General features: G+C 46.0%; 1 protein-coding gene across 1 annotated transcript in view; it reads right to left on the bottom strand.

Annotated features, from left to right (window-relative positions):
• CDH13 (cadherin 13) overlaps positions 1-27,798 on the bottom strand; it is a 1,015,931-nt gene that overhangs the window by 221,658 nt on the left and 766,475 nt on the right. Inside the window, exon 7 of the mRNA XM_010850808.1 lies at positions 5,807-5,985. Coding sequence (XP_010849110.1) covers positions 5,807-5,985 — 179 coding nt within the window. The remainder of the gene's footprint in view (positions 1-5,806; positions 5,986-27,798) is intronic.

Here is a 27,798-nt window from a genome sequence, read left to right as displayed (position 1 = left end):
GACTGTTTCCATTTGCCAAAAAAAAAAAAAGAAGCATGGAAGAAAAAGAAAACAACCCTCCAAACTGACCATTAGGTACTCTGAGTAGTTGCAAACTGTGCTGGCTGTGTTCAGAAAAGTTGGCTGATTTCAGCTGATGGATTTCAGTCTAGCAGCCAAGATGATCAACTAAATAAACCATTTATCAAATGTTAGGGACCTTTATCTGATTTTATTTTGTAGTGCAGCCAGACATAGCTTAAAAACATAGACGGATCTGTCAGAATGAGGGGCTGAGTATGGTTATAGAAAAGAATGAAACAGTGCCCCCAATGAACCCAATTTCATTTTGTAGGATATATGGTCCTTATTTTCTCCAAACATCTCCCCGAACATTTAAGCAAGAGACCCAGATCCTCATGCCCATCCTATCCGCCAAGGCGTTCTTGCAGCCTGTTGCAGTTCCTCACACACTGTAGGCATCAGGCGAATAGACTAGATTACTGGATGACTACACACAAGGGCAAGAGTGAGCTCTCAACTAAAATAAAATAATTTCTTCTGTTTACATATACACCCCTGCGGGATATGGGTCTTGCAATTCTGAGATAATCTGTTAGCTATTTACTCATAAATACAAACTGAAGGAACATAATAAGTCCTTCTATCCCTCTTTATCCATCTCTCTATCTATTCATCCATCCATTCCTTTATCCATCTATCCCTCCATACATCCCTTTATCCATCCCTCTCTCCGTCCGTCCCTTTATCCATCTGTCCCCCCATCTCCCATATATTTGTTAATTACTCTACCTTTCCATCCACCTCTTTATCATCCATCCAACAAATCTTTACTGAATGTCTTATTTACCTGGCATTACATATGTTTGGCAATGGGAATTCAGAGATGGGACAAAGATCCAAGATCTCTTTCTTTAGGAACTGTATGTTCTGGTATGGTTTCAGAAAAAGTAAATAGAAGAGCTTGTAATGGAAAATACAGTATGTTTTCAAGTCAGACTTGATGTCTATTAGCATTGAGCTTACAGTAAGGCAACGAAAATACATGGTCACTGCAGCTGCTCTCACAACTCAGCTGTGAATCTAAAGGAGTGCAATAACCCAGCCTAGCATCAGCAAAAGTGAAGAGGCATGACTTGCAGATGAGGTGAACATGCTCTGCACAATCTAGGGAGACTGTGACATGTGAGTGGAAAAAGACCGTGGGGTCCTGCTGGGGTCCTCTTTGAGAATGTACTAGATGGAAAATTAAAATGAAAATTTTACATCATATCAACTAAGCTCGGGTCAACCCTCAGACTTCTGGAACCTCCCCACAAGGCAAGGGTCAGACAGGAGCAAACCACTTGCAAAATCTCAGGGGCCCCAGCTCCAGGAGTCTCCATCCCATTTATTTATACTCACAACATTCAGCGCTCAAACACGCCATTTGAGATACTGTGAACGAATACATGGTAGCCACACGTAATAACAGTTTAAGAGATATCAAAGTTTGTAGGGGTGACATGAAATATTTTCTTAGACATGAATGGTGTGTAGATCAGTTTTAAGTGTTCTGCCCAGATTGTCCAGAAGTAGAATTTTGAAACCACACCTAAGACAGGATGCCTTCTCAGAAGGTCTCCAGAAATAACAAACAACTCCATAATTCTGCTATGGGAACCTTAGGAAAAGCCTAGTGAGAAGAAAACACTGCAAACTGGAAAACACCGATGGGAAGTCTGACGCATGAGTTCTGTCCCTTTAAATGTAAATAAAGGCACGTTTTGCCTTTTCAGCAGACTTGTGCGGGACAAGCTTAGCATAGCACTCGGAAACAGACGAGGTATGCCTGAATTCAGGGGCATTTCTTCCCTTCAGATTGTACCCATGTTGCCTGGCTCAGCACTGAACTCTTGAAACCCTCACAGAAAAGTGACACTTTTCATTCATTTTCATTGATTTTCCAATTTCAGTTAAATTATGTTGATCTTTTTTTTCCTTTTTTTAATGTATTGTGGCTAGAAAGGCTTAATTCAACTCCCATAATTATATACTTGCAATTTAACAAACACCCAAATGACAGGGTCATGAACTTGAGACACATTGGTACCCCCAAATAAACCTTAAAAATGCTGTGATCTACTATATTATCATTCTGCTTTATAAATAGAGACAAAACATTTTCTATCAGTAAAAATAGAAGCTGAGATAGACAAATCACCATTTCATCTTCCTTTTGCAAGAAGAATTTGCAAGTGATTTTGCGAGAATTAGGGGTTATGGGAAAGCTGGTGTGTGTGTGCGCGTGCACACGTGCACTCTTTCACACACATGGTAGACAGGGGATAAAGGGAGAATTGGAAAGTCATTACCTCCCTCTGAAGAAGATAATACATCAGTCAGGCAATAACAAAAATAAAGAGGTTTGGTAAAAGAATGGGAGACAAAATGGAGGAAACAGACTTGAAATGTTCTTTTTTCTGCTTCCTATTTTTGATGAAAAACCATTGCATGTTCCAAGTGACAATCACAGTTTCAAGGCAAATTTCATTCTCTTCCTTCCCTTCCAATAATTCCCCATTTCCAGCTCTAGTTTCCCACCCTTTACATGTAAGATCTTACTGTCATCTCCAACTCATTCTTACTAATATGTCAAAAAACATACTTAGATGGTACTGGCACAAAGACAGAAATATAGATCAATGGAACAAAATAGAAAGCCCAGAGATAAATCCAGGCACATATGGACACCTTATCTTTGACAAAGGAGGCAAGAATATACAATGGATTAAAGACAATCTCTTTAACAAGTGGTGCTGGGAAAACTGGTCAACCACTTTTAAAAGAATGAAACTAGAGCACTTTCTAACACCATACACAAAAATAAACTCAAAATGGATTAAAGATCTAAATGTAAGACCAGAAACTATAAAACTCCTAGAGGAGAACATAGGCAAAACACTCTCTGACGTACATCACAGCAGGATCCTCTATGACCCACCTCCCAGAATACTGGAAATAAAAGCAAAAATAAACAAATGGGACTTAATTAAACTTAAAAGCTTCTGCAAAGCAAAGGAAACTATAAGCAAGGTGAAAAGACAGCCTTTAGAATGGGAGAAAATAATAGCAAATGAAGCAACTGACAAACAACTAATCTCAAAAATATACAAGCAACTCCTACAGCTCAACTCCAGAAAAATAAATGACCCAATCAAAAAATGGGCCAAAGAACTAAATAGACATTTCTCCAAAGAAGACATACAGATGGCTAACAAACACATGAAAAGATACTCAACATCACTCATTATCAGAGAAATGCAAATCAAAACCACTATGAGGTACCATTTCACGCCAGTCAGAATGGCTGCGATCCAAAAGTCTACAAGCAATAAATGCTGGAGAGGGTGTGGAGAAAAGGGAACCCTCTTACACTGTTGGTGGGAATGCAAACTAGTACAGCCACTATGGAGAACAGTGTGGAGATCCCTTAAAAAACTGGAAATAGAACTGCCTTATGACCCAGCAATCCCACTGCTGGGCATACACACTGAGGAAACCAGAATCGAAAGAGACACGTGTACCCCAATGTTCATCGCAGCACTGTTTATAATAGCCAGGACATGGAAGCAACCTAGATGTCCATCAGCAGATGAATGGATAAGAAAGCAGTGGTACATATACACAATGGAGTATTACTCAGCCATTAAAAAGAATACATTTGAATCAGTTCTAATGAGATGGATGAAACTGGAGCCTATTATACAGAGTGAAGTAAGCCAGAAAGAAAAACACCAATACAGTATACTAATGCATATATATGGAATTTAGAAAGATGGTAACAATAACCCTGTATACGAGACAGCAAAAGAGACACTGATGTATAGAACAGTCTTTTGGACACTGTGGGAGAGGGAGAGGGTGGGATGATTTGGGAGAATGGCATTGAAATATGTATAGTATCATATATGAAATGGGTCGCCAGTCCAGGTTCGATGCACAATACTGGATGCTTGGGGCTGGTGCACTGGGACGACTCAGAGGGATGCTATGGGCGGGGGAGGAGGGAGGAGGGTTCAGGATGGGGAACACATGTATACCTGTGGTGGATTCATTTCGATATATGGCAAAACCAATACAATATTGTAAAGTTAAAAAATAAAATTAAATTAAAAAAAAAAACATACTTAGGAGTTTTGAGAGCACTGAAACTGTGCTAGGCAGCGGTCAAACAAACATTCAGGTGATCGAAGAATCTCTGTTCTCAAGACATTTACTGTCTATGCAGTGGTGCCCACTAGAACTTTCTGTGATGGTGGGAACAGTCTACCTGTGCCCTGGTCGGTAAAGTAGCCACTAGCCACACGGGGCTCCTGATCACTTGAGATTCGTCTGGTCTGATGGAGAAACTGATCTTTACATTTTAATTTCAAGAATGTCAATTAAAACTTAAATAACCGTCTGAGACTAGCTGTTATTGCATCAGGTCTAGACCAAGTGGAAGAGGACATTCGTTAAAGAGAGAGACAAGCATGTAAAGGAGTGTGTGGCCAGTGCCCAGTGAGGCTGCAGGTAAGAGCAGTCAAGGACTACAGGAGCAAGAGGTTGCGCAAGACCCGGGGGCGGAGCCCGGCTTCCCAGAGAGGTGGGCAGGTCTGACCCAGACTCCCAGGAGGAGCTACAGTGAAGAAAACAGAAGGGTGAGGAGAAGGCATTTTTAAATCAAAAACATGGAAGGGAAAATGCACAGGACCCCATAGGGAAACCCAGCGCTCGTCCTGGGGCAGATGGGCTTGCAGAAGTCAAGGGTGACTGCCAGGGGACAGGCCATGGGACGATGTCCTGCTGGGAACAAGGGATCCCAGGATGGGGGCAGATCTGGGTGGCTGATGATGCAGAGCACCCCCAAGTGGGTTGGCATCTTCCTGTGTGAAGGGCCAAGAGGCTCTTTTATGGAAGGGAGCCTGGCCTGCAGGGTTCGACAGGGTGGCCCTGGAACTCGGAGAAAGGCCAGGACCAGGGGGCACGTGCAGCGGGACATAAGTGGGCCAGGAACAACACTCCTAAGTGGGGCAGCTGCCACCAGCTCCCTCTGACAGTCATGAGTGGTCTGACTGATCGTCCATGTATGGAAACTGGGCCCCCGATTTCCAGAATTTCTAATTTTCAGAAAGGCTGGAAATGGGAATAAAAAAAAAAAAAAAAGGAATACAAAGTTGAAGTATTTTGATATGGCAACTAATATGAAAACACCCTGGGCCAAACCAAAGAGCCGGCGTGTAGGCTGACTCAGCCCATGGGTACCTGTCTGTGACACGTGACCTGGAAGATGGGGAGATTCCTACAGGGATGGCCTCTCAGGACAAGAGCCGAGCCTGAAGGGAGAGGCAGGCTCCAGAGCACACACTGGCACAGGCAGCGCAGGGCCTGAGAAAGGGGTAAATTGAAGCCACTGGACTCTGTGACAAGGAGAGCATCAGTCATCTCAGTCACCTCCCTCCCATCTCCCCTCACTCAGAGCAGAAAAGTGAGGCAGGCGGAGCCCAGTCACAGGGGCCTCAAGAGCAAGTGGCAGGTGAGCAAACAGCCATCAAGCTGAATGAATGCAAATGACCTCAAAGGACGTGATTTTTTCAGTGTGTGCTTTCTGGGGTCACATAACATGTCACTCCCTTGACCCATTTTCCCCATCCAGCCACGGGTCGATATCCCATTGCCGCTCCCACGATATGGAAGGGGCCATTGATGGAAGCCCCACGTCTTCCCGCGTGTGAAAGCCATGTTCGATTCTCGTGAAAGGGAAGTGGTGTGTCTTTCCGCTCACCTCCCGGTCCAGCAGTGCAGGTGACACAACGGTGACAATGTCTCCTTTCTCGGGATCGATGTAGAACATGTTGGGAGACGGCTTGTCAGGCGTCTGCTGACGGATATTGTACCGCAGGAGGGCATTATCCGTGGCTGGGTCATCCGCATCAAAGGCTGTCATCCGCATCACCGTGGTCCCTGCGGGGGCGAGACAGAGAGCATGTGATGGTCACCCGGGGGACAGTGATGGGCCAAGCCCGTCCCCCACCTGGGCGATGGCTGTAGAGTGATGTGTCAATCGCTTTCCAGATTATGAAAAGCAAAGCCTTTCCCTGGCTCCCTTAGGTTTTAGCTTCCCTTACCCCCTCCCTCTCTCCTCCATCACGTTAAAAGACCTGAAATATAGAAAAGAAATGTTTGCTGTTCAGCAGATTGACAGCTTAATTTTTCCTTCTGCTGATATGCTGTTTATTTCCATGGGTTTTCATCCCATTGTGGATGTGGCTCTGTGACAATGGCCTTCATTCTAAAAGCTCTTATCGAATGCCTACCACGTGGGGGAGGGGACCCTGGGCCGGGTGCTGGGGAAATAGAGGTGCAAAAAGTCACATTCCCTGGGGTCTGGCAGGTCAGCGATAAGCAGCAGAGAGAGCATATGAAAATATTAATGCACTGGCGGTGCACTGAGAGAGGGTGATGTGAATATGGAAGAGAACAGCCTCGTCTAACCAGGGGCTCGGGAGAGGTCCCTGGTACAGGGCCCAAGGGTACGTAGGTGTAAGGGAGGGGCGGGGGAGGGCCTCAAAGGGAAAGGCATCCCAGTTACTTCTGGTTAAAGGGAACCGGGAACAGACAAGACTTGAGCACCTCTGTGCACAGGCGCGACGACTTGGGTGTTGACAGGTGTTTTTGTGGGGATGTTAGGGCGAGTCTGAGAAAAGCTGGGAAACGACCTAAACGTCCAACAACAGGGGAATTGCTAAAATGATGGCATCCCCACACTAGGGAATGTTTTGCAGCACTCAGAAAAGGTTTGTAGATCTAATGTGTTCTAAGACGAGGGGCTCTCCAAAACTGAAAAATATCAGGTTGGGGAATGTCACCCACAGTAGGCAATTCATGGGGTCGCAAAGAGTCAGACACGACTGAGTGACTGAACTGACTGACTGACTGGCCCACGGTATACCATCATTTCTGTGAGCCTATTAACATGCGGAAAATTCCACAAACTTTATGCATGTATTTTTTCAGGTACAGTTTATGTCCATAAACGGATAGAGGAAGGTCTATAGGGGTGGACTTCACACTGATTTTGGTGGCTAAACTTGGGCAAGGGGAGAGGGTACTGGGAATAATGGTGACGGGAGAAGATGATAGCCCAATCTCTAATGTTTTGATCATTTTTACAAGGTGGATGTAGTCTTGAGATTAAAATTTAATTTAAAGGGATCATGGTTATAAACACCAGTAGAAGCACAGACTAGAACAGAAGCAGGCACATTTGCCGGCTGTCCTGACAGCTGTGAGCCTGGGTGACCTGCTCAACCACAGATCTTCACTGTAGTTTACGCTCCTGTGAATACAGGCCCCACGTCCTGATTCTGAATCCTCTGGGCGCACAGAATGGGGGCAACCTGGTGTGAGGCTGAAGCAGTAGAGCTATGGTTCCCAGCAGGAATATCCAGGAATATCCTAGCTTAACGGAAACACAGAGTCCCTCCAGCTCGGCCACCATCCTGGTGTTCCTTTCCCTTTTATAACAGTGCTTCTTGAACAGTGAAAGCCAGTTTATTCTTTCCCACAATTGGAATCAGATTACTAACCATCAGGTCTGAATGATCAGGCTTTAAAGCATCTGAGTATTCTAAGGTGGGGTCAGTTAGTTCCACAGTCTCAGCTGATTTCACCAACACTGCCTTAGGCCAGATGCCTCCGGACATGTCTGCTACTCTAAGTGTAGCTCTGCCCTTTGCTTCTTTGTGAAATTGTCACAGGGCAGGCCTCAGGGTCCAGGGTAAGAAGAGCAAGTTCTTGGCATGTGCAGCAGCCTGCTCCCTGGCCCCTTGCCTTTGGGAGATGGCAGCAAGCCATTTGATTGCTGTGTTCTATTTCCCACTGAGATGCTCTGTGGGATCAGGGTTCTGTCTCCGCCCAGTGGGCCAGGCAGCCACTGCCAGTCTGTCAGCGTGAGTGTGAAGGGTACACTCAGTTGCCTTCATGGTCTAGGAAAACAGGCCTACTTGGGGGTCTCTGCCAGAAATCAGAGGCAGCTTCCAGGCCCACATCTTACCCTGGGCTGAGCTCACTGCGCTCTGAGTGGGCAAGGCCTGGAAGGACTGTGGACGCCACAAGAAACAGTCTCCAGTCACGTACGTGTGACCGGCTGCCTTGTACTTTGTCAGTGTCTAATGAATGCTTGACTGATGGAATCCGTGACCTATTTAATTTGCCATTAATTGAAGTTAGAGATGAACAAGCAGAAGAAAGCATAAAAAAATAAAGTCATCACAGTTTGGGACTGTCACAGTTTGTGACTGGCTTCATAAGAAGACGGGAAAAAAACCACCTCTCAGGTTGATGAATTTTTAGTTTCTACCAGGCCATTCATTAGTCATGTAATTTTTCATTGTTAGTTTTTACAGATTTGATAACATGGTATATGATAGATGGGTTCATATGACACGGGTTCTATCCCTGGGTTGGGAAGATGCCTTGGAGGAGGAAATAGCAACCTGCTCCAGTATTCTTGCCAGGAAAATCCCATGGACAGAGGAGCCTGGTGGGCTACAGTCCAGAGGGTCACAAAGAGTTGGACACGACTGAGCATACACACACAGCACGGTATGATAAAAAGCTATTCTGGAATATTCCCAAGGACATATAGAAGATGCTTTTTGTTTTAATGGATTATTAGGGAGCAAGTGACCTGATATTAAGCCATGCCTTGCTCTTTGCCCAGCATGAGCGCACATGTGGGTCCACTTCTGAGGCCCGCCTCTGTGGGGCGTGAGCGCACGTCTGGGTTCACCTCTGAGGCCCGCCTCTGTGGGGCGTGAACGCGCATCTGGGTTCACTTCTGAGGCCCGCCTCTGGGGGTCGTGAGCACGCGTCTGGGTTCACTTCTGAGGCCCGCCTCTGGGGCGTGAGCGCCACTTATGGCATCTGCACGGGTCTGCAGCTCTGAAGGAAGCAGCCTGACCTAGGTTCAGTCATAGCTGACTGTGTGAACTCAGGCAAGCCAGCCAGCCTTCCGTGAGCCTCAGTTTCCCCATGCGCCTGCTCCTGACATGAGGACATCAGTAACACTCCTCTCTCTGGTCACTGTATGGAGGGCAACACATGACATAGCTCGGTGCCTGGTAGGTCAGTGTTCAGAGGCCGATTCCTTTATCATCGTCCTGGCCTGGGCTCTGAGCCCATCACGGTGGTGCAGGCAATGGCCTCAGATGGACGCAGGAGCTCAGAGTCGAGTTGTCCATGGAAACTGGCCCCTGGCATGGCAGGAGTCTGGGCACCCGTCTGCTCTGAGTTACCCTGCCTCGCCCTCTCCCTCCTGTAGCTTCCTGCGGCTCCTCTCCCCAGCCTGGCTTTTAAAAGTGCTTTGCTGAAACCCTCTGGGGAGTTCAGGGCTTCTTGGGGCATGAGCTCCAAACTCTGATGGAACCATCTGTTTGGCCTCATTGTGCATCGGGTGCATGAACTTGTACTAACACTGCCACCTTGTCCGCAGTTTTAGCTTGTGGATTTGGGTTTGTACTGTGGAGATCACAAATCTCTATGAACACAAACACATGCGTGTGTACACACACTGACACACCTACACACACACATTCGGCAGCCTCCAACGCTTCTCCATGCGGTACTCTAATCCTCCTCTAGGATCAGGGCTCTATCCTGAGTCCCGGCTTGATGGGCCCATCATCCTGCCCTTGCCTACTCCTTCCCAGGGATGGGATGGTGATTTTAGTACTTCCAGGTTCTGCAATGGCTGGAAAAGCCTCGTAAACCAGCATTTCCTAGATTGTTTCCAAGAGACCCTAGTTCTGTGGGCTCAGTGGAGAAACCCATTTGGGAAATATGCAGGAAGCACAGTTGAACAGGTTTGCCTCCTGAAGGATTCCTAGCATCCTTAATAAGCAAATGCATATTGTGAATCTCCAAGAGAGAACAGAATTTGTAGCATTTCCCAAACTTCTCTGTTGATGGAAACTCTTCATTTTAAGAACATCTTTATGTGATGGATCACATTGTCCTAAATCTAGCTTGTGGGGGACACAGACTGTGTTCTGTTCATATTTATAAGCTTGGTAGCTGACAATAGGTCCTCCATCAATGTCCATTGGGTAGAATTGCATTCTTACAACTCACTGTAGCTTTGACTTATTCCACAGTAACTGAAGTCACAGATAGCTCGTTGGTGAGAGGAATGGACAGGACTGCCTGGACATTTTTCATAACCAGGTGTGCTTCTCACTGCCTCTGAGCTCTTTCCCCTCTAGAGGCCCTTATTGGACCTGGATTCAATAGACACATGCCAGTTCCAGGTTCAGGGCTGGTGGCCAGCTGGTGGGTGCCAGGACAGTTGTTTCAGTGTGTCTGGATGGCCCCGGTGCCTCAACTTTGCCCAAGCCCCAGTCCTGGACTCGGAGAAGCGCTCGTTCATTTCTACCGTCTCAGCGGCTTCTCATCCGTGTTCATCTTGTGCCTGTGAGTGCTTCCCGATGGCAGAGATGTGATAATTATATGATAGACACACATGCAGGTCCTCTACGTGGTACATTTCTGTCTTCTCCCCCATCACAATATTCTCCCGAGTGTCAAAATAAATGATAATCACTCCGTCACTCCCAGAGCCAGATGAACTAGCAGCGGTCCCTCCAAAGCAGAATAGGAGAATTTCAAGCTGTGCTGGCTGAAAGCCTTAAGTCAGGCCATCATTTCCTTTTGTCGAAGGACATGGCTGCCAATTCGACAGGCTGATAAACTATTAGGAGGGTTTTGTCTTGGCCAAAATCCCCTTCTTCTTGGCTGTATTTCTCTGATTAAAGATAGGTGCTGCCTGGTATCATGACCTTGAAGCTGGTATTTGAAGTTTGGCTTCCTTGTGATTTCAGGCACAGTCATACCGTTGAGAAGCAGAGCATGGATCTGAGGGTAAGGGGCTGTTTTCAATCTCCAGGAAAGGTCAGCCAGCCTCAAGAGTGGGAGACTCTGAAAGACAGCTCGCTCTGTCTGTCTCACAGGTGACAACATCCTTCTGTTCTTGACATTTGCTTGCCTTCATCCCTGAACATTTCCTTCATATGATCAAAAGTGTCAGACTCTTTTTTCTTTTAAGAAAAAAAATACAAAACCAATATTCCTATAAGTGAATAGTATATGGAGACATGGACATTCAGGTCTGTATTTGGCACAGGACTTCTGATAGCACAGCTGAAGCAACTGTGTGCTTTCCAGGGATGCAAAATTTAAAAACTGATGTGATCAGAGATGGCAGGCATCACTACGTGTCAGAAGGGAAGCCCTTGGACTCTTAGCACCTTGACTTGTTCAGCCAGGTAAGAAGGTCACAGATGTATTGTGGGGGGCACATCTAGTCAGACTGATGCTGACTGGAAACTGATTTCTGTTGAAACCCTTCAGGATGAAGGGGTTCTGGGCATCCTGATACCAAATGCCCAGCAAGCATTCTAGACATGGGATGACAAGCAGGCCAGTGTGCAGGAGGCTGAGAGCATTCCAGGACAGCCCTGGGCAAACCAGAATGGAGGTGTCACCCTACCGGCCAAGTTCTGCTTCCAGATACAGGCATATCTCATGGTCATGACTGTGAGAGCACAAACATGCAGATTGCTCCACTGTGATTTCAGTGGCCCAGAACGTCCAACTCCCCACCTGTCAACCAGCCTGGAACTACTTTCTGACTACACATGTGGACGCAGCCCAGCTTTCTCCTAATAGTCCTTAATAGCGAGGAGAGAACCAGGAGAGCCAATGCAGGCAGAATAGTGTTAAGAGGCACCACTGAGGATGTGGCCTGTCTACTATCAAATCCTACCCCACCAAGAACCATCTAGGCATCCCTGGGCAAATTCCTTTACATCACGAATCCTCAACTTTCTCACTCTCAAAAGAGCATCTCCCTTCACTGGCTGTTGTGGGCATCGAACAAAATAATGCAGTGTTTCTCAGCCTTTATTTTTTCATGTCAATCCACAGAGAATATTTTCAAATATGTTTTTTTCCTACAAGCCATCTCCTGCCATAGATATTTATGTATATATGATGGCCCTTTGAGGACCACAAACCATTGTAATAGCTCATGTTTTTAATACCCTCCCCCTCCAAGTACCAATTTTCTCCCTCTTGGAGGTTACACTGACCCCAAAAGGAATGAATAAATTGAGGAATATAAAGTCCAATGGCTGGGCAATGGTAAACACTCAAGAGATATAAGTTTTATTGATATTCATATTCACTGCTGCAACTTGCAACTCAGTTCTGGGGACCTCATTGCTGTGTGTGATGGTGACAAGTCAAATGTCTGGGGGGACCCAACCACCCAGTGCAGTTCTCGCTGTGGCATTCATGCTCAGCATCTCAGATGCGGGGATTAATTAAAATCTCATAAGGAAACCATCCCTTTCTTCCCTTAGATAGCCTAGAAACGTCTGTCGAGCTCATGCATGCATGAACCAGCTTCCTCTGGTCTTGTCAATGTTTCCATGTACATGGGAATTAACAGGGAAACTGTCTAGATTAGTTGACAAAAGATACCAAACCAATCTGAGAGGTATCCGGAGGCAGCAGCACTCTGCGGTGCGTGCATTCCTGAAAAAGCACCCGAGGAATGAATCGTAAATAATGTCTTACTTTCCCATTGACCTACATTAGCACTTCAGACCTGCTTTATCTTCATTTGAGGGGATGTCCAATTGCAAGCTGCTCCTCATAATTCACTTTAAGTTTCTCTGCTTATCTCCAAAACACTCTACTAGCAGAGCGGGGTAGGAGGAGGAGGGGGCGGTCTGCTGTGGGTGAGGAAACTCCTAAAGAAAGTGCTTCCCGACACTCAGGGGAAGAGAGGCTTTGACCCTGACTCTGGGGAGGAGGGAGGGAGGGAGCAAGTTAGATTTAAGGCCAAGCCTGGTGAGGTTTAACTTTGTCATTGCTCCTTGTGGGGCGGGGGGTGGGGGTGCTGCCTCTCTGCCCCCTAATTGTCCAGGGACAGTCACTCATCAGCACATTTGCATATGGTGGCCAGGCTGTGCATTAGACTCATAAGAGTTCTTGATGATGTGAGTTTAGATAAAGATGCCAATGACCTTTGGCTTCTCTCTGACGGCAGCCCAGACCCATTGGCCCCAAGGGTATGACTCTCCGGCCCCATTCCCAGAGTAGGGTCATGGAATTATATTATATTTCACCCAGAGCAGACCCCACAGACTGATGGCTTCAGCAGCCATTTTAGACCACGAGGCGGCCCTTCAAATAAAAGACATATGATAGAAAGGCAGACCACAAAGAATTTGAGTCTCTGATGACATGGAGTTTGAAGGAAAGCTTGGACTTCCTGCCTTTGGCTTTGTTTACATGAACAAAAAATAAATAAAAGGTAAAAGCCCATATTGTTTGAGCCATTGTTATTTTGAGTTTGTTATTTCACGCAGTCACAACTAATGCTCTCTGAAAAAGGAGAAGGTAAAGATTGAAGAAAATAAATAAATGCACTTTATTAAGTAGTGTTACTCTAGAAAGTAAATTTAAGTAAAATTTGTCGCTTTAGCCTAGAGCTAGAGGGCAGTAATTTAGTCAAAAGTGGAAACAACTAGTCACAATTTCTCAGGTATTTTCAAATATTCAAGCTGACTTCCACTTACTTAAATCATCTTGAATCCAGAGATAATCTTTCTATCAGGTGGTAAGACTGTCCTATTAGTGGCCCCCATCAAGCCATACTTCCACATAACTGTGTATGGTTCCTTCCACCTGGACTGTGGGTTTAGCCACCTGACATTCCCTGGCCAATGGGACACATGGATACAAACAGAGGTTTGGAAGTGCCTATTCACTGGAGCTTGTCCTAGAACCCAGTCGCCATCTAAAGGTATCTGGGCTGTCCTGCTGGAGGCGGCCACATATCTGGGAAGTGATGCTCCCTGGCTGATACCCCTAAATACCCATCACACATGAAAGCTGAGGCCATCTTAGACCATTCAGCTCCAACTGAACTCCCGCACGACAGCAGCCATGTGACCAACCCCAGGCAGAACGAACAAGAGAAATGCCCCACTGAACCCATCCCGACTTACAGAATCATGAACACATAAATGACTGTTGTTTTAAGTCACTAAGTTTTGATGTGTATCATTATACAGCAATAGATAACAGGTATAGGATTATAAGTGGATTATTTTCACATAGAAGCTAGAAAATACTGCCAAAAAAAAAAAAAAATAGTGTGGAAGTTGCCATTTTTATTAACCAGATAGCACAATACATTCAATGGATTGGACCAGAATCAAGAGAGACAGGTGCAGGCAAAAAATAAGATGAGAAGAAAATGCAACCTGCTTCCCAAATGTTGGGCTTTTGGGGCTACCAATGACATCACCATAAATCACTGCACCATGCTGATTACTAAGTGTGGAGGTTATCTAATGAGTATTCTCTGGAGAAGCACTGAATCAAACCAGCACAAAGTACATACTTTCCATGCAGGTTTGAGATGAGTGAGTACCTTCAATTAGGAAGACAACTCTGTTCTTAAAAGTGAGAACGCCTTCAATATTGAGATGGTCGCCCGCTTCCTATAATAGCAGCCAGGAGTGCCTCTGCGCAGCTGCAATTACCGCAGGCTTGATTTGAAATGCGATCAACTTCTGCTCTCAGATTTGCTCTCCCTCCCAGGAGCTAGTTGGTTTTTTAAATACAAATTGACAGTCAAATATGTAATAAGTTATGACAAGTTGAGCAATGGTTGTCTCCCATCTGTTTTCAAAGGTTGTTTATTTTTATAGCGATAAAAAGATGGTGGTGACAGAGCCACCTTATGATTATTTCAATTCTTGGTTGCGCCTGCTAATCGTTCAATCTCTTGGCGCCTCTGCCCTGCTTCTCTGGTGAGCTGTTGTTTGAGCTGCAGCAGGCCAGATGTTGGGAAAAATAACTGTTTTTGAGATAGAAGGTAACACATGGTAAAACTAGGGTCCCTCCTGCCAGGATTCACTTTATTGCCCTAATTCCTTCATTTCATCCAGCATTTGAAGGTAATGTTTTTCTCAAAACCTATTAAAAAATTCTATTTAATCTTTTTATCTCTAATTCCTTTTCTATGCAGCTCTTTCAAAAGGATCCAGGAAACGCTGTTGAATTAACTGATTTTGCCTAAAATACTTCAAAAAAGCAATTTTAAGTGGAATATCTATCTTTAGCATTCCACGGTAATAAAAAGAAATCTTTGTATAGAATTAGTAGGAAGTAGCTGAAATTGTCAAATGGGAAAATATTTTTTCCCATAAAACTCAAGGGAAAGACAAGAGGAAGTTATGTAGTTTTTGTTTGTTTGTTGCTAAACCAATTTAAGAGATATTTAGAAAGTAATTCTAGTTCTCCCTAGAGCAGTGGTTTTCAGTGGGGTTGATTCTATCCCTCAGCTGACCCTGGGCAATGTCTGGAGACATTTTGGGGTTGTCACAATATTGGAATCTAGGGGCAGAGGCCAGGGCTGCTGCTAGACACTGCACAAGGCATGGAACAGCCCCACCGCACAGAATCAAGCAGTCCTAAACGTCAGTAGTGCTGAGGCTGGGAAATGCCATCTCAGAGTCATGTACACCCTTGTATCTAAGAGTAACGGCACTTTTAAAATCCCGCACCCACAGAATGGAAATAACCAGCCTCTCTTTTGGAAGAACTCTCTCTTACTGACGTGAAGCTCACTGAGCACAGTCATACTGTCTCTTCTGTATTTATTCCCCTCACAATGGCTCAAATATTAGCACCGCCAAATATGCAGATATACGTGGTATATAATGTTGAAGAACATGCTAATGCTAGATGCAAACAAGTCTGTATAGAATGTATAAGTGACAAGGTCGTACTGTATAGCACAGGGCACTGTGGTCAGTATCCAGTGATAAAGCACAGCAGGAAAGAATCTGAAAAATAATGCATATATGCTCATAACCGAGCCACTTTGCTGTACAGCACAAACTAATACAACATAGCAAATCAACTATGCTTCAGTAAATGAAAAAAGTACATGCCAACACTAACATCATTTAGTTTTTCTGCTTAAATTTCTTGAGAAAAGCATGAAAATCTTCAGATACCAGGATAATGCTTTGTACATAGTTAAGAGTTTTGTAAACATTTTTTGAATGCATGAGTGAATCAATAAATGAATAAGGTGAATGAATGAATAAAGAATGAATATTTTTATTTCTTATCGTCTTTCTTCTATTACAGCTTGAGGTAATGATGAAGGTATAAGCAGAAACAGGTAAATAATTCATGCCTGACTTGCCCTAAATATTAATTCGTAGGTAAAGTCTGAATATTGGCCTGTTTTCCTTATTTTTATCTATTTAAAGGGCAAAGGCGAGGCAGTTTTGTTGTTTACAAACACGGACTATGTATTAGGCTGGTGTAGACTGAGAAATTAAATTTCAAGCCGAAATTTTACTGGCTTAACACATGGCTTAACCCGTTGCTCAGAGTCAGTCCATTTGGAGGGCTCCCTTTCAGGCGGTTCGTTCCCAGTTGTGACATAGGGACCTAAACTCTGGGATCTGGTAGTCTTGCCACTGGGGCACATGGTTTCACGGCTGTTGTGGGAAGAGCAGAGGCTGCAAAGCCATGTGCAGGCTCAGGAAGTACTTCAGCCAGAAACGGTGCGGGTCACCCCAACTGCTGCCGTCTATGGCCAGACCTGGGTCTAAGGCAAGTTCAAGAGCAGCCCATGTGATCGGCCAGGGCACTGTGTTCAGAAGGGCCCTGTGCTTGTTTTGATACTCTGCTGTCACCTTCTTGACATTCTTAATAATTGTTGAACACGGGGGGGCCACATATTCACTCTGCAAACTATGCAGCTTGTTCTGGTTAAGAGCGAGGAGCCAGACCTGAGAGAGGCTGGGGAAATGTACAAGGGGGCACTGAGACCTCCCAGGGGACAGTGGGCATCTCGTCAGAGATCTTGCCAGTCAAGCCACTACAAGAACCCCTTTGTCTCCATCACTAGGGCTCCAGTGGTCACTGCTCCCAGAACTCGTAGCCTCCCCAACAGAGTCATCCCTATTATGTGAGAAGCATCACAAAGTCTACACAGAGTCTTTTCTGACTCCTGACCTGCTCTGTGCTGGCTCCCACCTCCCAAGCTCTGGGATCCCTGCCCCAGGACACCTGTGTGAGCTCCACACTCTATTTGTCTCCCGGCTCACAGCTCTAGAGCTCACCTCAGACACCCCCAAGCTGCTGTCTTCCTGGCCTCTGCCTTGATTTGCTGGGTCCTGGGCTGCCTTCTTTTTTTTTTTTTAAATAAGATACTCATGCTTAGTTTTCTCTCCTGACAACCTGGGTCCCCCCAGATGAGGTCACACACCAGTATGACATTAAAGAAATATGAGAATCGTACATTGTAAGCTGGCTGCTCATCTGAATCACCTGGGAAGATTTAAAAATACTCTTGATGCTTGAAACTCACCGTTAGAAATCCTAAATCTAGTGACTGGGCATAGAGTCGGAAGAAAGCAATCCTGGCAATAGACGGGGCCAGACAGATGGGGACTCTGACATTCTACTTAATGGCCACGTGATCTGGGTGATATGTGCAAGTTCTCACAACCTCAGTGTCCTCAGCTGTTAGCTAAGCAGACACCTGCCACTGTTTAAAGTTGGTTCAAAGATCCATGTAAAATAGAGGAGGCCCTATGAGGCAGCCTGTGCAGTTATTCTACAGGGAGGAAAAGGAATGTGTGGACTTAGTGTGTGCCAGGAATAGTCCCCACACAGCCCTGCCAGAGTAATTAGGTCCTTTCCATTTGAAGAAGGAGAAGCAGAGACTCCAAGAAGTCAGACACCCTGCCCAGGATCGCCAAACACAAGCACTGAGCAGGTCCTCAGGAGGACACACAGAGGACCTTTCCCGCTGGTTCCCACCACTGCCCAGACTGTTAAGAGCACTGCAGTCAGTGCTGTATCTATCATTAGCCCCATGTTACAGGGAGGGAAGCTGACGTGGGTGAAGGTGGAATCGAAGGCCCTCAGTGGCCGAGCCATGATGCCTTCAGCACAGGTCACAGCCCTTAGACACTTCAAATTACATTTTGCACATGGAATAATTAATTTTCAAGAACTCTTGCTGCAGACTGGTTACATAACACTCTGGGGGTATTTTTGAGCCATGTCGAGAGCTCAAAGGATTAGTAGGGCCAGCTTCACTCCCGAGTTGGAGTGAAGACTAGAATGATGACCCCAGAACTGCCCCTGTTAGGTAAATAACCTGCCTGAAGTCACAGGCATGATTCATGAGGAGGCTTGGGAAGTTTGGCACGGTGGGGGAGGGGGTGCTGGTGGTTACTGCAGTAACAAGATAAAAATGAGGCAGGATGTAGAAATACGGCACATCCAAGATGCGAGACTCTGCCTTCAATGGGGAGAAAGTGCCCGCAAATTGCTGTTGGAGCTGTAATGTTGCTGATTTTGCAAACATGTGTTCTTCAACTTGATAAGTAAATACATATTGGGTAGCATGGTGATGTCGCAAGCTGTTGTTTTATGGCTGGGAAGTCAGCTGCCTGTGATTGATGCAGCAATGAAAGTATTTATAAAATAACACCAAATTAGAAGGAGTCCTTTTATGAGCCTGGGGAAATGGATCTTTTATGAAGAATACAACTTGATGAAGGAGTTTGATCAGGGTCACACGAATCTGAAATTAAACATGCTTGACATTGAAATCTAAGAGGGACCCCTCTGGATGTGCAGGCTCTCTGCCTGGGAGGAGGGTGGTGAAGCTTCTCCCTGACTATCCTGCCACAAGGAGGGTCATTTCCAGTTGCCACGCTGTTTCTCTCCAGGGTGATGTCACTTCTGAGAGCTGTATTACCTTTTGCAAGCCAGCGGGACACCACTCGGAGTAACTAAGACACCACATACAACTGAGTGATACATACGGATTCGCCCTTGTCTCATGGGACCAAGCAGCGTCAGGCACGTAGTAGATGCTCAGTGAATATTTGGTTATGGAATAAATGGAGAAGAGAGCCAACGGTGTCTGGCTCACTCTGTATGAATATTTTCTCATTTCACTTATGTTTTTAAATCGTCTCTCCTGTGTGTGTATTTCAGTCTCCTAATGGTGCTGCCTTTCCAGATTGGAATGTTCTCTTCTTGGAAATAGTTTGGCAGGGAAGAGACCAAAGGCATCTGTTCCCCCAGCTGAGAGAGCCAACAGGCACCTGACTCAGGCTGGTTTGACACGATGCTTCCCTGGGTAGTAATGGTACTCATCAATAGGCTTGTTGTGTGGGTAAAGGAGGTTAATATATATAATATTCAGTCCAGGACTTTGTTCTTTGAGAATATAATTATCATTATAAGATGAGAGAGGCACAGGTCAAAGGCTCCACTTTTGATAAAGAAGTAGAAGTTAAGTTTGAATGAATGCATGATTAGGTGAAATAGTTGGTTTTTTTTCCCCTCAGGTAATCTTAGGTTGCATAGATAGAGGTAGATTAGCAAGTATGAGGGAGGTGATCATTATTTTAACTCAATATTAAGCCTGGTAGCTCAGATGGTAAAGAATCTGCCTGCAAGGCAGGAGACCTGGGTTTGATCCCAGGGTGGGGAAGATCCCCTGGAGAAGGGAATGGCAACCCACTTCAGTATTCTTGCCTGGAGAATTCCATGGACAGGGGAGCCAGGTGGGCTACAGTCCATGGGGTTGCAAAGAGTCGGACACGATTGAGCAACTAACACTACTACTACTATCAAGCCTTAATAATATTTCAGGGCTTATTCCATGTGCCAGGTGACTCACAGATAATCAAAATACATCCCCTTCTTTCAAGCTGCCAAATTGGTCTTGGTCTTTACTTTAGCCTTCTCTGTCTTTTCTGAAATTCTTTCTGTTAGCCAAGATCAGTTCATAAGCTTCCATTATAGCCCTGAAAAGGGAGGGCCAGGAGAGCCATCCTCTGATGCTCAAAGGTCTGATGTCATGAGTAAGAAGTGGAGAGGGAATGCTGTGTGGCTAGAGGGGCACCTGGGGCTCTGGGTTCCTTGGTCCCTTCCTCCATTTCTTTGCCACCAGCAGCACAGCATCTTCGAATCTCTCTCTGTGTCTCTGACCTCTGCTTCCCTCATCACAGCTCCTTCTCTGCTTCTGACCCTCCTGTCTCCCTCTTATTGTGGCCTAGGGTTCAGGAGGCAGAAAATACACAGATGGTTGAAAGTTAAAGTGAGGGTGTGCAAACAGGTGTGTGTGTGTGTGTGTGTGTGTGTGTGCAGGCAATGATTCACCACCACTAAAAGCCCTGGAGAGCCATGAGGACCTGCAATGGGACATCTTTTACTGCAATACCTGCCTGCAACAAAGGAGGGCCATGCAGGACTGTTTACAGACAAAACAGAGTTATGGAAATGGCGGGAGCCAGGCCTGGCCTCCTCTCAGGGTCTCTTCGTGCTCTACCGGCCCATGATACCTGCAGAGCTTGGAGAGACCGCAGCTGCCTCATCAGTGTACAGTGGGCCCTTTGCAATTTGCATGACCTAAGAATCTTGTTTTGAATACAGATGTGCTTTCAAGGGCCAGCCCTGTGCCCACTCCAGGAAGGCACAAATTCTGCCTGTGTGTTGCAAATATTCACTTATTTCAACTCCATTCTACTGGGGCCACTTTGTAGCAGGTACTGTGCTAGGACTGTGGATATAGAAATGAATAAGGCAGTCTCTTCTCCTCTACCTTCCCACATTCAACTAGGAGAGACAGAGATGCTTAAACACAAAATGTCACCATAGTGCAAAACATGCATGTTCAAGGTTGCTCTGAAAGCATCCTGTGGTGGGCAGCGTGGATCTCCATTGGTATTGAAAAGCAGAGACGTTACTTTGCCAACAAAGGTCCGTCTAGTCAAGGCTATGGTTTTTCCAGTGGTCATGTATGGATGTGAGAGTTGGACTGTGAAGAAAGCTGAGTCCCAAAGAATTGATGCTTTTGAACTGTGGTGTTGGAGAAGACTCCTGAGAGTCCCTTGGACTGCCAGGAGATCCAACCAGTCCATTCTGAAGGAGATCAGCCCTGGGTGTTCTTTGGAGGGAATGATGCTAAAGCTGAAGCTCCAGTACTTTGGCCACCTCATGTGAAGAGCTGACTCATTGGAAAAAGACTCTGATGCTGGGAGGGATTGGGGGCAGGAGGAGAAGGGGACTACAGAGGATGAGATGGCTGGATGGCATCACTGACTCGATGGACGTGAGTCTGAGTGAACTCTGGAAGTTGGTGATGGACAGGGAGGCCTGGCGTGCTGCGATTCATGGGGTCGCAAAGAGTCGGACACGACTGAGTGACTGAACTGAACTGAAGAATATCTTTAGTGGCTCTCAGCTGAGATTTAGGGCGGGGTGAGTCTCAAGTTGCTTTTCCCTGCATTACTGATGACTTGATCTGCTTGCTCCCAGATTACTCAATTATTACTTAGTATTTCAGTCTTTAAAACATTTCCTTCCACAGAGTGACTTGCCCATTTACTGAGCACAAAGAGGTATTAAAGCCTGCAGAACACACCATTGGCCATCTTTAAACACTCCCTCCTGCTAAGAGAGTGGGCACATTAAAGATTTTTTTAAGAGCTGGAAACTTTAAGGCTCTATTTGCAAGTCAAGTTGAAAAAGCACTGAATTAAAGGTCCTGAGTACCCATTACATCAACCACTGCCTTCCACACTCTTGAACGTTCACTTTGCACTGAATTCAACCTCTTAAATGCATGCCTGCCGCAGACATGGCCACGCAAAATGGTAAAGTATTGTGGTTCAAAAGATCGCATCCCAGTAGAGAAAGGAAACCCTAAAAGAAGCTGCAAGGTCCTAAGCAACTCATTTTACCAAAAGGTGAGCATTCAGCAGCCCGCTCCCTGTGACTGATAGAAGGAAGGATTGCTAGCAATTAAATGGGGGACTGAAGCCTACACCAGGGGATGCTTTGCAGGTAGTTATACTTCACTGGGGACAGAAGAAGGGAAGAGAAACAGTAAAAAGGAGACAGAAAGAGAGAGGCAGGAAGGCAGCCATCTGTGAATTCTATAATCGAGCGAACATGCCCCAAGGATTTGCCACGTGCCACCTACGGCGTGACCAGGTGTCTGCCTCTCAGAGCTCCTGTCTCAGTGGCGCTCCTGACGCACCCCTCACTGATTTCACTTGTTTCTAGGGCTGCTGTATCAAATTCTCACACACTGGGCAGATTAAAACCACAGACACGTGTTCCCCCACATCCTGGATGCCAGAAGTCTGAAATCAGGGTGTGGGTGTGTCTCGCTCCCTTGGAACGTGCTGGGGAGAATTCGTCCCTTGCCTCTTTCAGCTTCTGGTGGCCGCTGGCATCACTTGGCTTGTGGCCCCATCTCTCTTTGCTATGCCATCACACCACCTCTTTTTCTGTATTTCTGTGTTAACGCCTTCTGTCTTTCTCTTCTAAGGACCTTGTGATTATATTGCCACCCCCACCCTAGATAATCCAGAGTAATCTCTTCACCTCAGACCCCCCACTGAGTCACATCTGCAGTTTACCAGTCTCAGGGCTCAGAACTTAGTGTCTGCACGGTCCAATTCAGCCTACCACATGGCCCACAATGCATGAGAAGCTGTGCTGAGCTCTAGTGCATGAACTCGACCTCATGGAGGTTTCTGTCTGCATCCCTTTGCTGTCCTTGAAGGAAGAGTGGTGATGGGCTTGAGGTCACACACAGCCAGTGCCTGGTAGAACCGGGGTTGGAAGCCAGGCGTCTGAGGCCGCAGAGCCCGTGCTGGACCCACGCTGTACAGCCACGCATGAGGCAGATGGAGGCAGGCAGCAGGGACAGGGCAGGGCAGGGCAGGACCAGACACGAGCAACATATGCATATCTATGGCCACGAGGATGTTTGGGATCAGTTACCTGAGACTCAATTCAGGGAAGAAGACCCTCTGGGCCTCTGCCCTCAGAGGTCGTAAATTGTCTTCTTGGGGTCAGCTAATGATGGACACATTTTCCAGGCTCAGTTCTCAAAGACAGGCGAGGGACCAGCTCCTAAATCTCAAGATTTCCAATCCCGTGAAAGCCATTCTATCTTTTCAGAAACATAAGAAACTGGCCCAAGAAGACAAATGTGTGACATTTGCTCACACTTAAGCTCTGTGATGGGCTCTGCTGGGTTTAAAGGGAAAGAAATATCTCTGTCACAGAGGACACGTGCTTTATATTTTTATAAAAACAGGAACAAGACAAGCTTCTTTCTCGTCTTTCCAATCTCTGAGGAAAGAAAAATGTACACAGTGTATTATTTTTCCTTCTTTGAATCACAACACATTTGAACAGAAAGAAGCTTTGGAGTTAATCCAGTCCGAGGGGCTCAGTGAGAACATTTTCCCTGAATGTCACCTGTTACAGACTCTATTTCTGGCCAGTACTGAGAAGTCAGTATTATGGAGAAGGGTGAGAATCCTCTGCCTCTGCCCTTGGATTCTGCTCTTCTTGGATCACGTTGGAATCCTGCATCGTCCTGGTTCCCATAACATCCAAGGGAAATAGACAAACCAGAGACTGCCAGGAGTGGGGGCAGGGCAGGCAGTCTAGATGGCGGGGCTGCTGCAAGGTAAAGATTAGTTCTAGTAACTGGGTCCTTGTTTTCAACCTTTTTAAGACTGAAAGGGAAGGAAAGATTAAAAAAAAGAAGAGAGGAAGAGGAACTAGACTAACATGACTGGAAGGGGCCCTAATATGGGGGCATAGCACAGTCTAATGCTGGAAGGGGACGGGGTGTGGAGAACATGGGAACCATGGGAGCTGTGCAGTGATGCAAGGTCTTGCCTGGTGAGCAGTGAGCTCTCAGCACTGAGTGTGTGTGTGCGTGTGTGCACGCTGTGGGGTACTAGTAGGGAATACTGCATTCAAAGGAGGGTGAACCATCAGATCACCTGTGAAAACCCCCTCAGCTTTAGCACCTGTGATTCTAGCAGGGTGCAGAGAGCAAAGCCAGTGAGTTCCAAGCGCGTGGTGCTAATAAGGGCGTGGAAGCCGGAGAGGAGAGGCTGTGTTAGGCGTGTCCTCAGCTGATAAACCCGAGAATTGTGCTGACTGCTGGAGTGAGGAGTGGCAAGAGAGGGGTACGAGAGGCAACTGCGCTTCTGATCTCATCCACTTATTCTACAGAAGGCACACAAGGTCGAACTCAGACCATCAGTTCACAGTTAACTGACAGGGAGGTCGGCTTCGAGTGCTCTAAAGAATTCCAGGGCTCTAGCCACACAGGCAGCGAGCATCTCACATTTCCTTTACCTCCCAGTCACTGTTATCAATTAAAAAGGCAGCTCCCATTGACTTGAATCTTTATTTAAGCCCTTGTGAACATTTCCATCTTAATAAACCAGCTGAGTGGCCTGTCTGTTATCCACTCTCCTGAAAAGGGTTGGTGTCACATCTGTGTCCATGGGGACTGAATGCTTCAAAAGAGCTATTCCAACTCTAAATTCAGATTCAGTGTGTTTATTGAAGCCTCTTGCCTTAGATATTTCCATGTATCTTATCTCATTTGCCCTCTTACTAAGAGAGGACCCAGTTCTGCTGCCCGTACCTTCTAATGCTTACTAATGACCCCCTTCTCTCACCTTTAAGCTACTAGCTCCAAACCATTATCCCATTCTCACTTTCCTTCCTACTTAGCGCTTCTGAAATGTTATAAATTCATGTTAAGCCTGTTGATTGACTATCTCTTGCCTTCACCAAATGCAAGGCGGATTTATTCTGCTCTGTTTCACCAATTAGGATGGTTGTGGTATAAGTGAATGAACACCAGTCCTGCTATCTCCAACTTAATGCTTCTAAAATGAACATTTCCTTGTGTCATTCCCAGACTTGATATACTGCAATAGTTCTTCCTGGATACAGTAAAAAATTTAGAATGAACGGTCATGGGCCTTCCTGACCTGGCCGGTGTTTATTTCTCCTCTGCTACCGCCTCATCTTTGTCCCCCTCCCTTCCTGCCACACTGACTGTGGTGGTCATTACTGCCATCAACAAATACCTCCAGTTCCTTTCAGCCATGCGTGAAGACTGTGCTTGTCTCCTCTGCTGGACTTAGGTGCAGCCTTGCAATGAAACCTGAGCACAGGCAGGTGTGTCCCTTTCAGACAGAAGCTCTAAGAGGCAGTCCCCATCCATGCCATCTCTCCCTCTGTCCAGGCTCTGCCAATGTTCCAGAAGGAAACTCTTTGTTAGCCTGAATCCCGGCAGGGCCCCCAACCAGCCCCCACTGCACACTCTCACAAGAAGAAAGAAAGCACTTCTTGGAGAGCCCCTGGATGCAGACACTGTCGCAGTATCAGCTAGCTCATCTGGGCTGACATGCAGAATGTGAGCTTCATCAAAGTCGCCACGATGTGTCACTTCTGGGCCCTGGCACATGCTGTTCATTCAGACCTGGACTCTTACAGTCTCCTCTCTCCCTTGCTGGCCCTGTCTCTCAGTGTTTTCTGCTCATCTTTTATGACACTTGGGAAAGTTTGTTCCTCAAACTCCTTCCTTAGGTGGGATTAAATATTCCTTCTCTTTGACCTTGTTTCTCTCCCGGTTGTCCTCACCCCAGTCCTGTGCACATCTGGTTGCAATTATCTGTGTAGTAGTCAGTCTCAGCTAGACTGGCTTGAGGGAGGGACTTACCACCTCCACAGACATATTTCCAATTGGTAGGAGGTCAACAGGGTGCCTGGGGTATAACTATTACGTCAATTTTTGTTGGATGAATGGATGAGTGAATGAATGAGTGAAGAGTATTAGAAGTGTTCTTATTCACAATTTCGGGGGTGTTGGGTAAAATATACCAGTTGCTCCCTATTTCCTATTTAATCCCCTCTACTCTTTGAGTTTCAAGTTGGCTTGAAACTCAACATTCAGAAAACGAAGATCATGGCATCTGGTCCCATCACTTCATGGGAAATGGATTGTGAAACACTGGAAACAGTGTCAGATTTTATTATTTTGGGCTCCAAAATCACTGCAGATGGTGACTGCAGCCATGAAATGAAAAGATGCTTACTCCTTGGAAGCAAAGTTATGACCAACCTAGATAGCATATTCAAAAGCAGAGACATTACTTTGCCAACAAAGGTCCGTCTAGTCAAGGCTATGGTTTTTCCAGTGGTCATGTATGGGTGTGAGAGTTGGATTGTGAAGAAAGCTGAGTGCGGAAGAATTGATGCTTTTGAACTGTGGTGTTGGAGAAGACTCCTGAGAGTCCCTTGGACTGCAAGGAGATCCAACCAGTCCATTCTGAAGGAGATCAGTCCTGGGATTTCTTTGGAAGGAATGATGCTAAAGCTGAAACTCCAGTACTTTGGCCACCTCATGCAAAGAGTTGACTGATTGGAAAAGACTCTGATGCTGGGAGGGATTGGGGACAGGAGGAGAAGGGGATGACAGAGGATGAGATAGCTGCATGGCATCACTGACTCGATGGATGTGAGTTTGAGTGAACTCCGGGAGTTGGTGATGGACAGGGAGGCCTGGCGTGCTGCGATTCATGGGGTCGCAAAGAGTCGGACACGACTGAGCGACTGAACTGAAGTGAACTCTTTGAAATAGTTGCCCTCATCCTTGTTTAAATCATGGAAAATAAGACTCAGAAAAAGATAATCATGAATTTGAGATAAGAGAGTCAAATAGGAGGCAGGGGAGATTCAAACTCAGGTCTCCAGCCTCCCAAGTCTAAGGTCTTATCCTTGTCCAGGGCTGGAAATTGGGCCACAAAAATCCCTTTGCTGGGTCCAAGGTCAGCAGAGGGACAGGTCCTGCTGAAAGACCAGGAGTTATCTGCAGGGCAACTGTTGCTACTTGGGAGACTGCCGGGTGGGTATGGAAGACTTAGCTGTCTGCCCTGTGATACTTCACACTCAACATCAGTCTGTGTTAAACCAATTGTCTTCTAGCTTCCCCTGTGACTTCTCTTTGGTTGTTCTTACAGAGTCATGGAAGCTGTGAGGTACAAGGGATGTCAGAGCCCTGGGGTCCAGCTTCCAGTGTGACTGTAGGGACCGTGAGTCATCCAGTTTCTGTTTGCACATGCAAGGACCTAAACTCACACCTTACAAAGCTGCCCACTGCTCTCTGGGGCATGTCTGACTGCTGGTGAGCTCTTTTGCAAACTAAGCTGGAACCAGTCTTCTGGAAACCTCGTGCTCTGCTCTGGCTCTTGCATGTTTCCCTCTGATGAACTGAAAAGACTTCCCTATTGAGGCATATTTCATTTCCAGTCTTCTGCCTTTGCTGCAGTTTGTCAACTTCCTACTCATATCAAGGTGCTGAGAGCAAAATATGCAAGATGTGACCTGACCTGTGCTGACCGTGGGAGGATGGTCACTGTTCCTGAAGCAGAAATTAGCTCATTCAGAAGGCACTTACGCAGAAATGCCTTTCGAGCTTGTGGTCCACTAGGACCGCAACCTCGTTTTCATATGAAATACTGTTTAATATAGCGGATCTCACCCTGATTTAGTAAGCTGGCTTTTTAAGAATCTCGGGCAAAGACGTTACATTCATCTGTGGGACATGAAACTGTCAGCTCATGGTTGCAGCATGCCCATGCCTTTTAGAAAACCTGATTCAATCATCTGATGGATTAGCTATCCCTCACTTACTCTGGTTGAGGCATGATTTCGATAAGTTATTGATATAAATGTTGAGTGAGATAAGGTTAGATCCTGGTAAATGTCACCTAGCTCATACTTCTCCCTTTTCTTTTTTAAATTACGAATTGC

The sequence above is a fragment of the Bison bison genome, unplaced genomic scaffold, assembly GCF_000754665.1.
Source record: "Bison bison bison isolate TAMUID 2011002044 unplaced genomic scaffold, Bison_UMD1.0 scf7180017864295, whole genome shotgun sequence".
Taxonomy (NCBI): domain Eukaryota; kingdom Metazoa; phylum Chordata; class Mammalia; order Artiodactyla; family Bovidae; genus Bison; species Bison bison.
The sequence above is the reverse complement of the archived record's forward strand: the minus strand, read 5'-3'. Positions and strand labels throughout refer to the sequence as shown.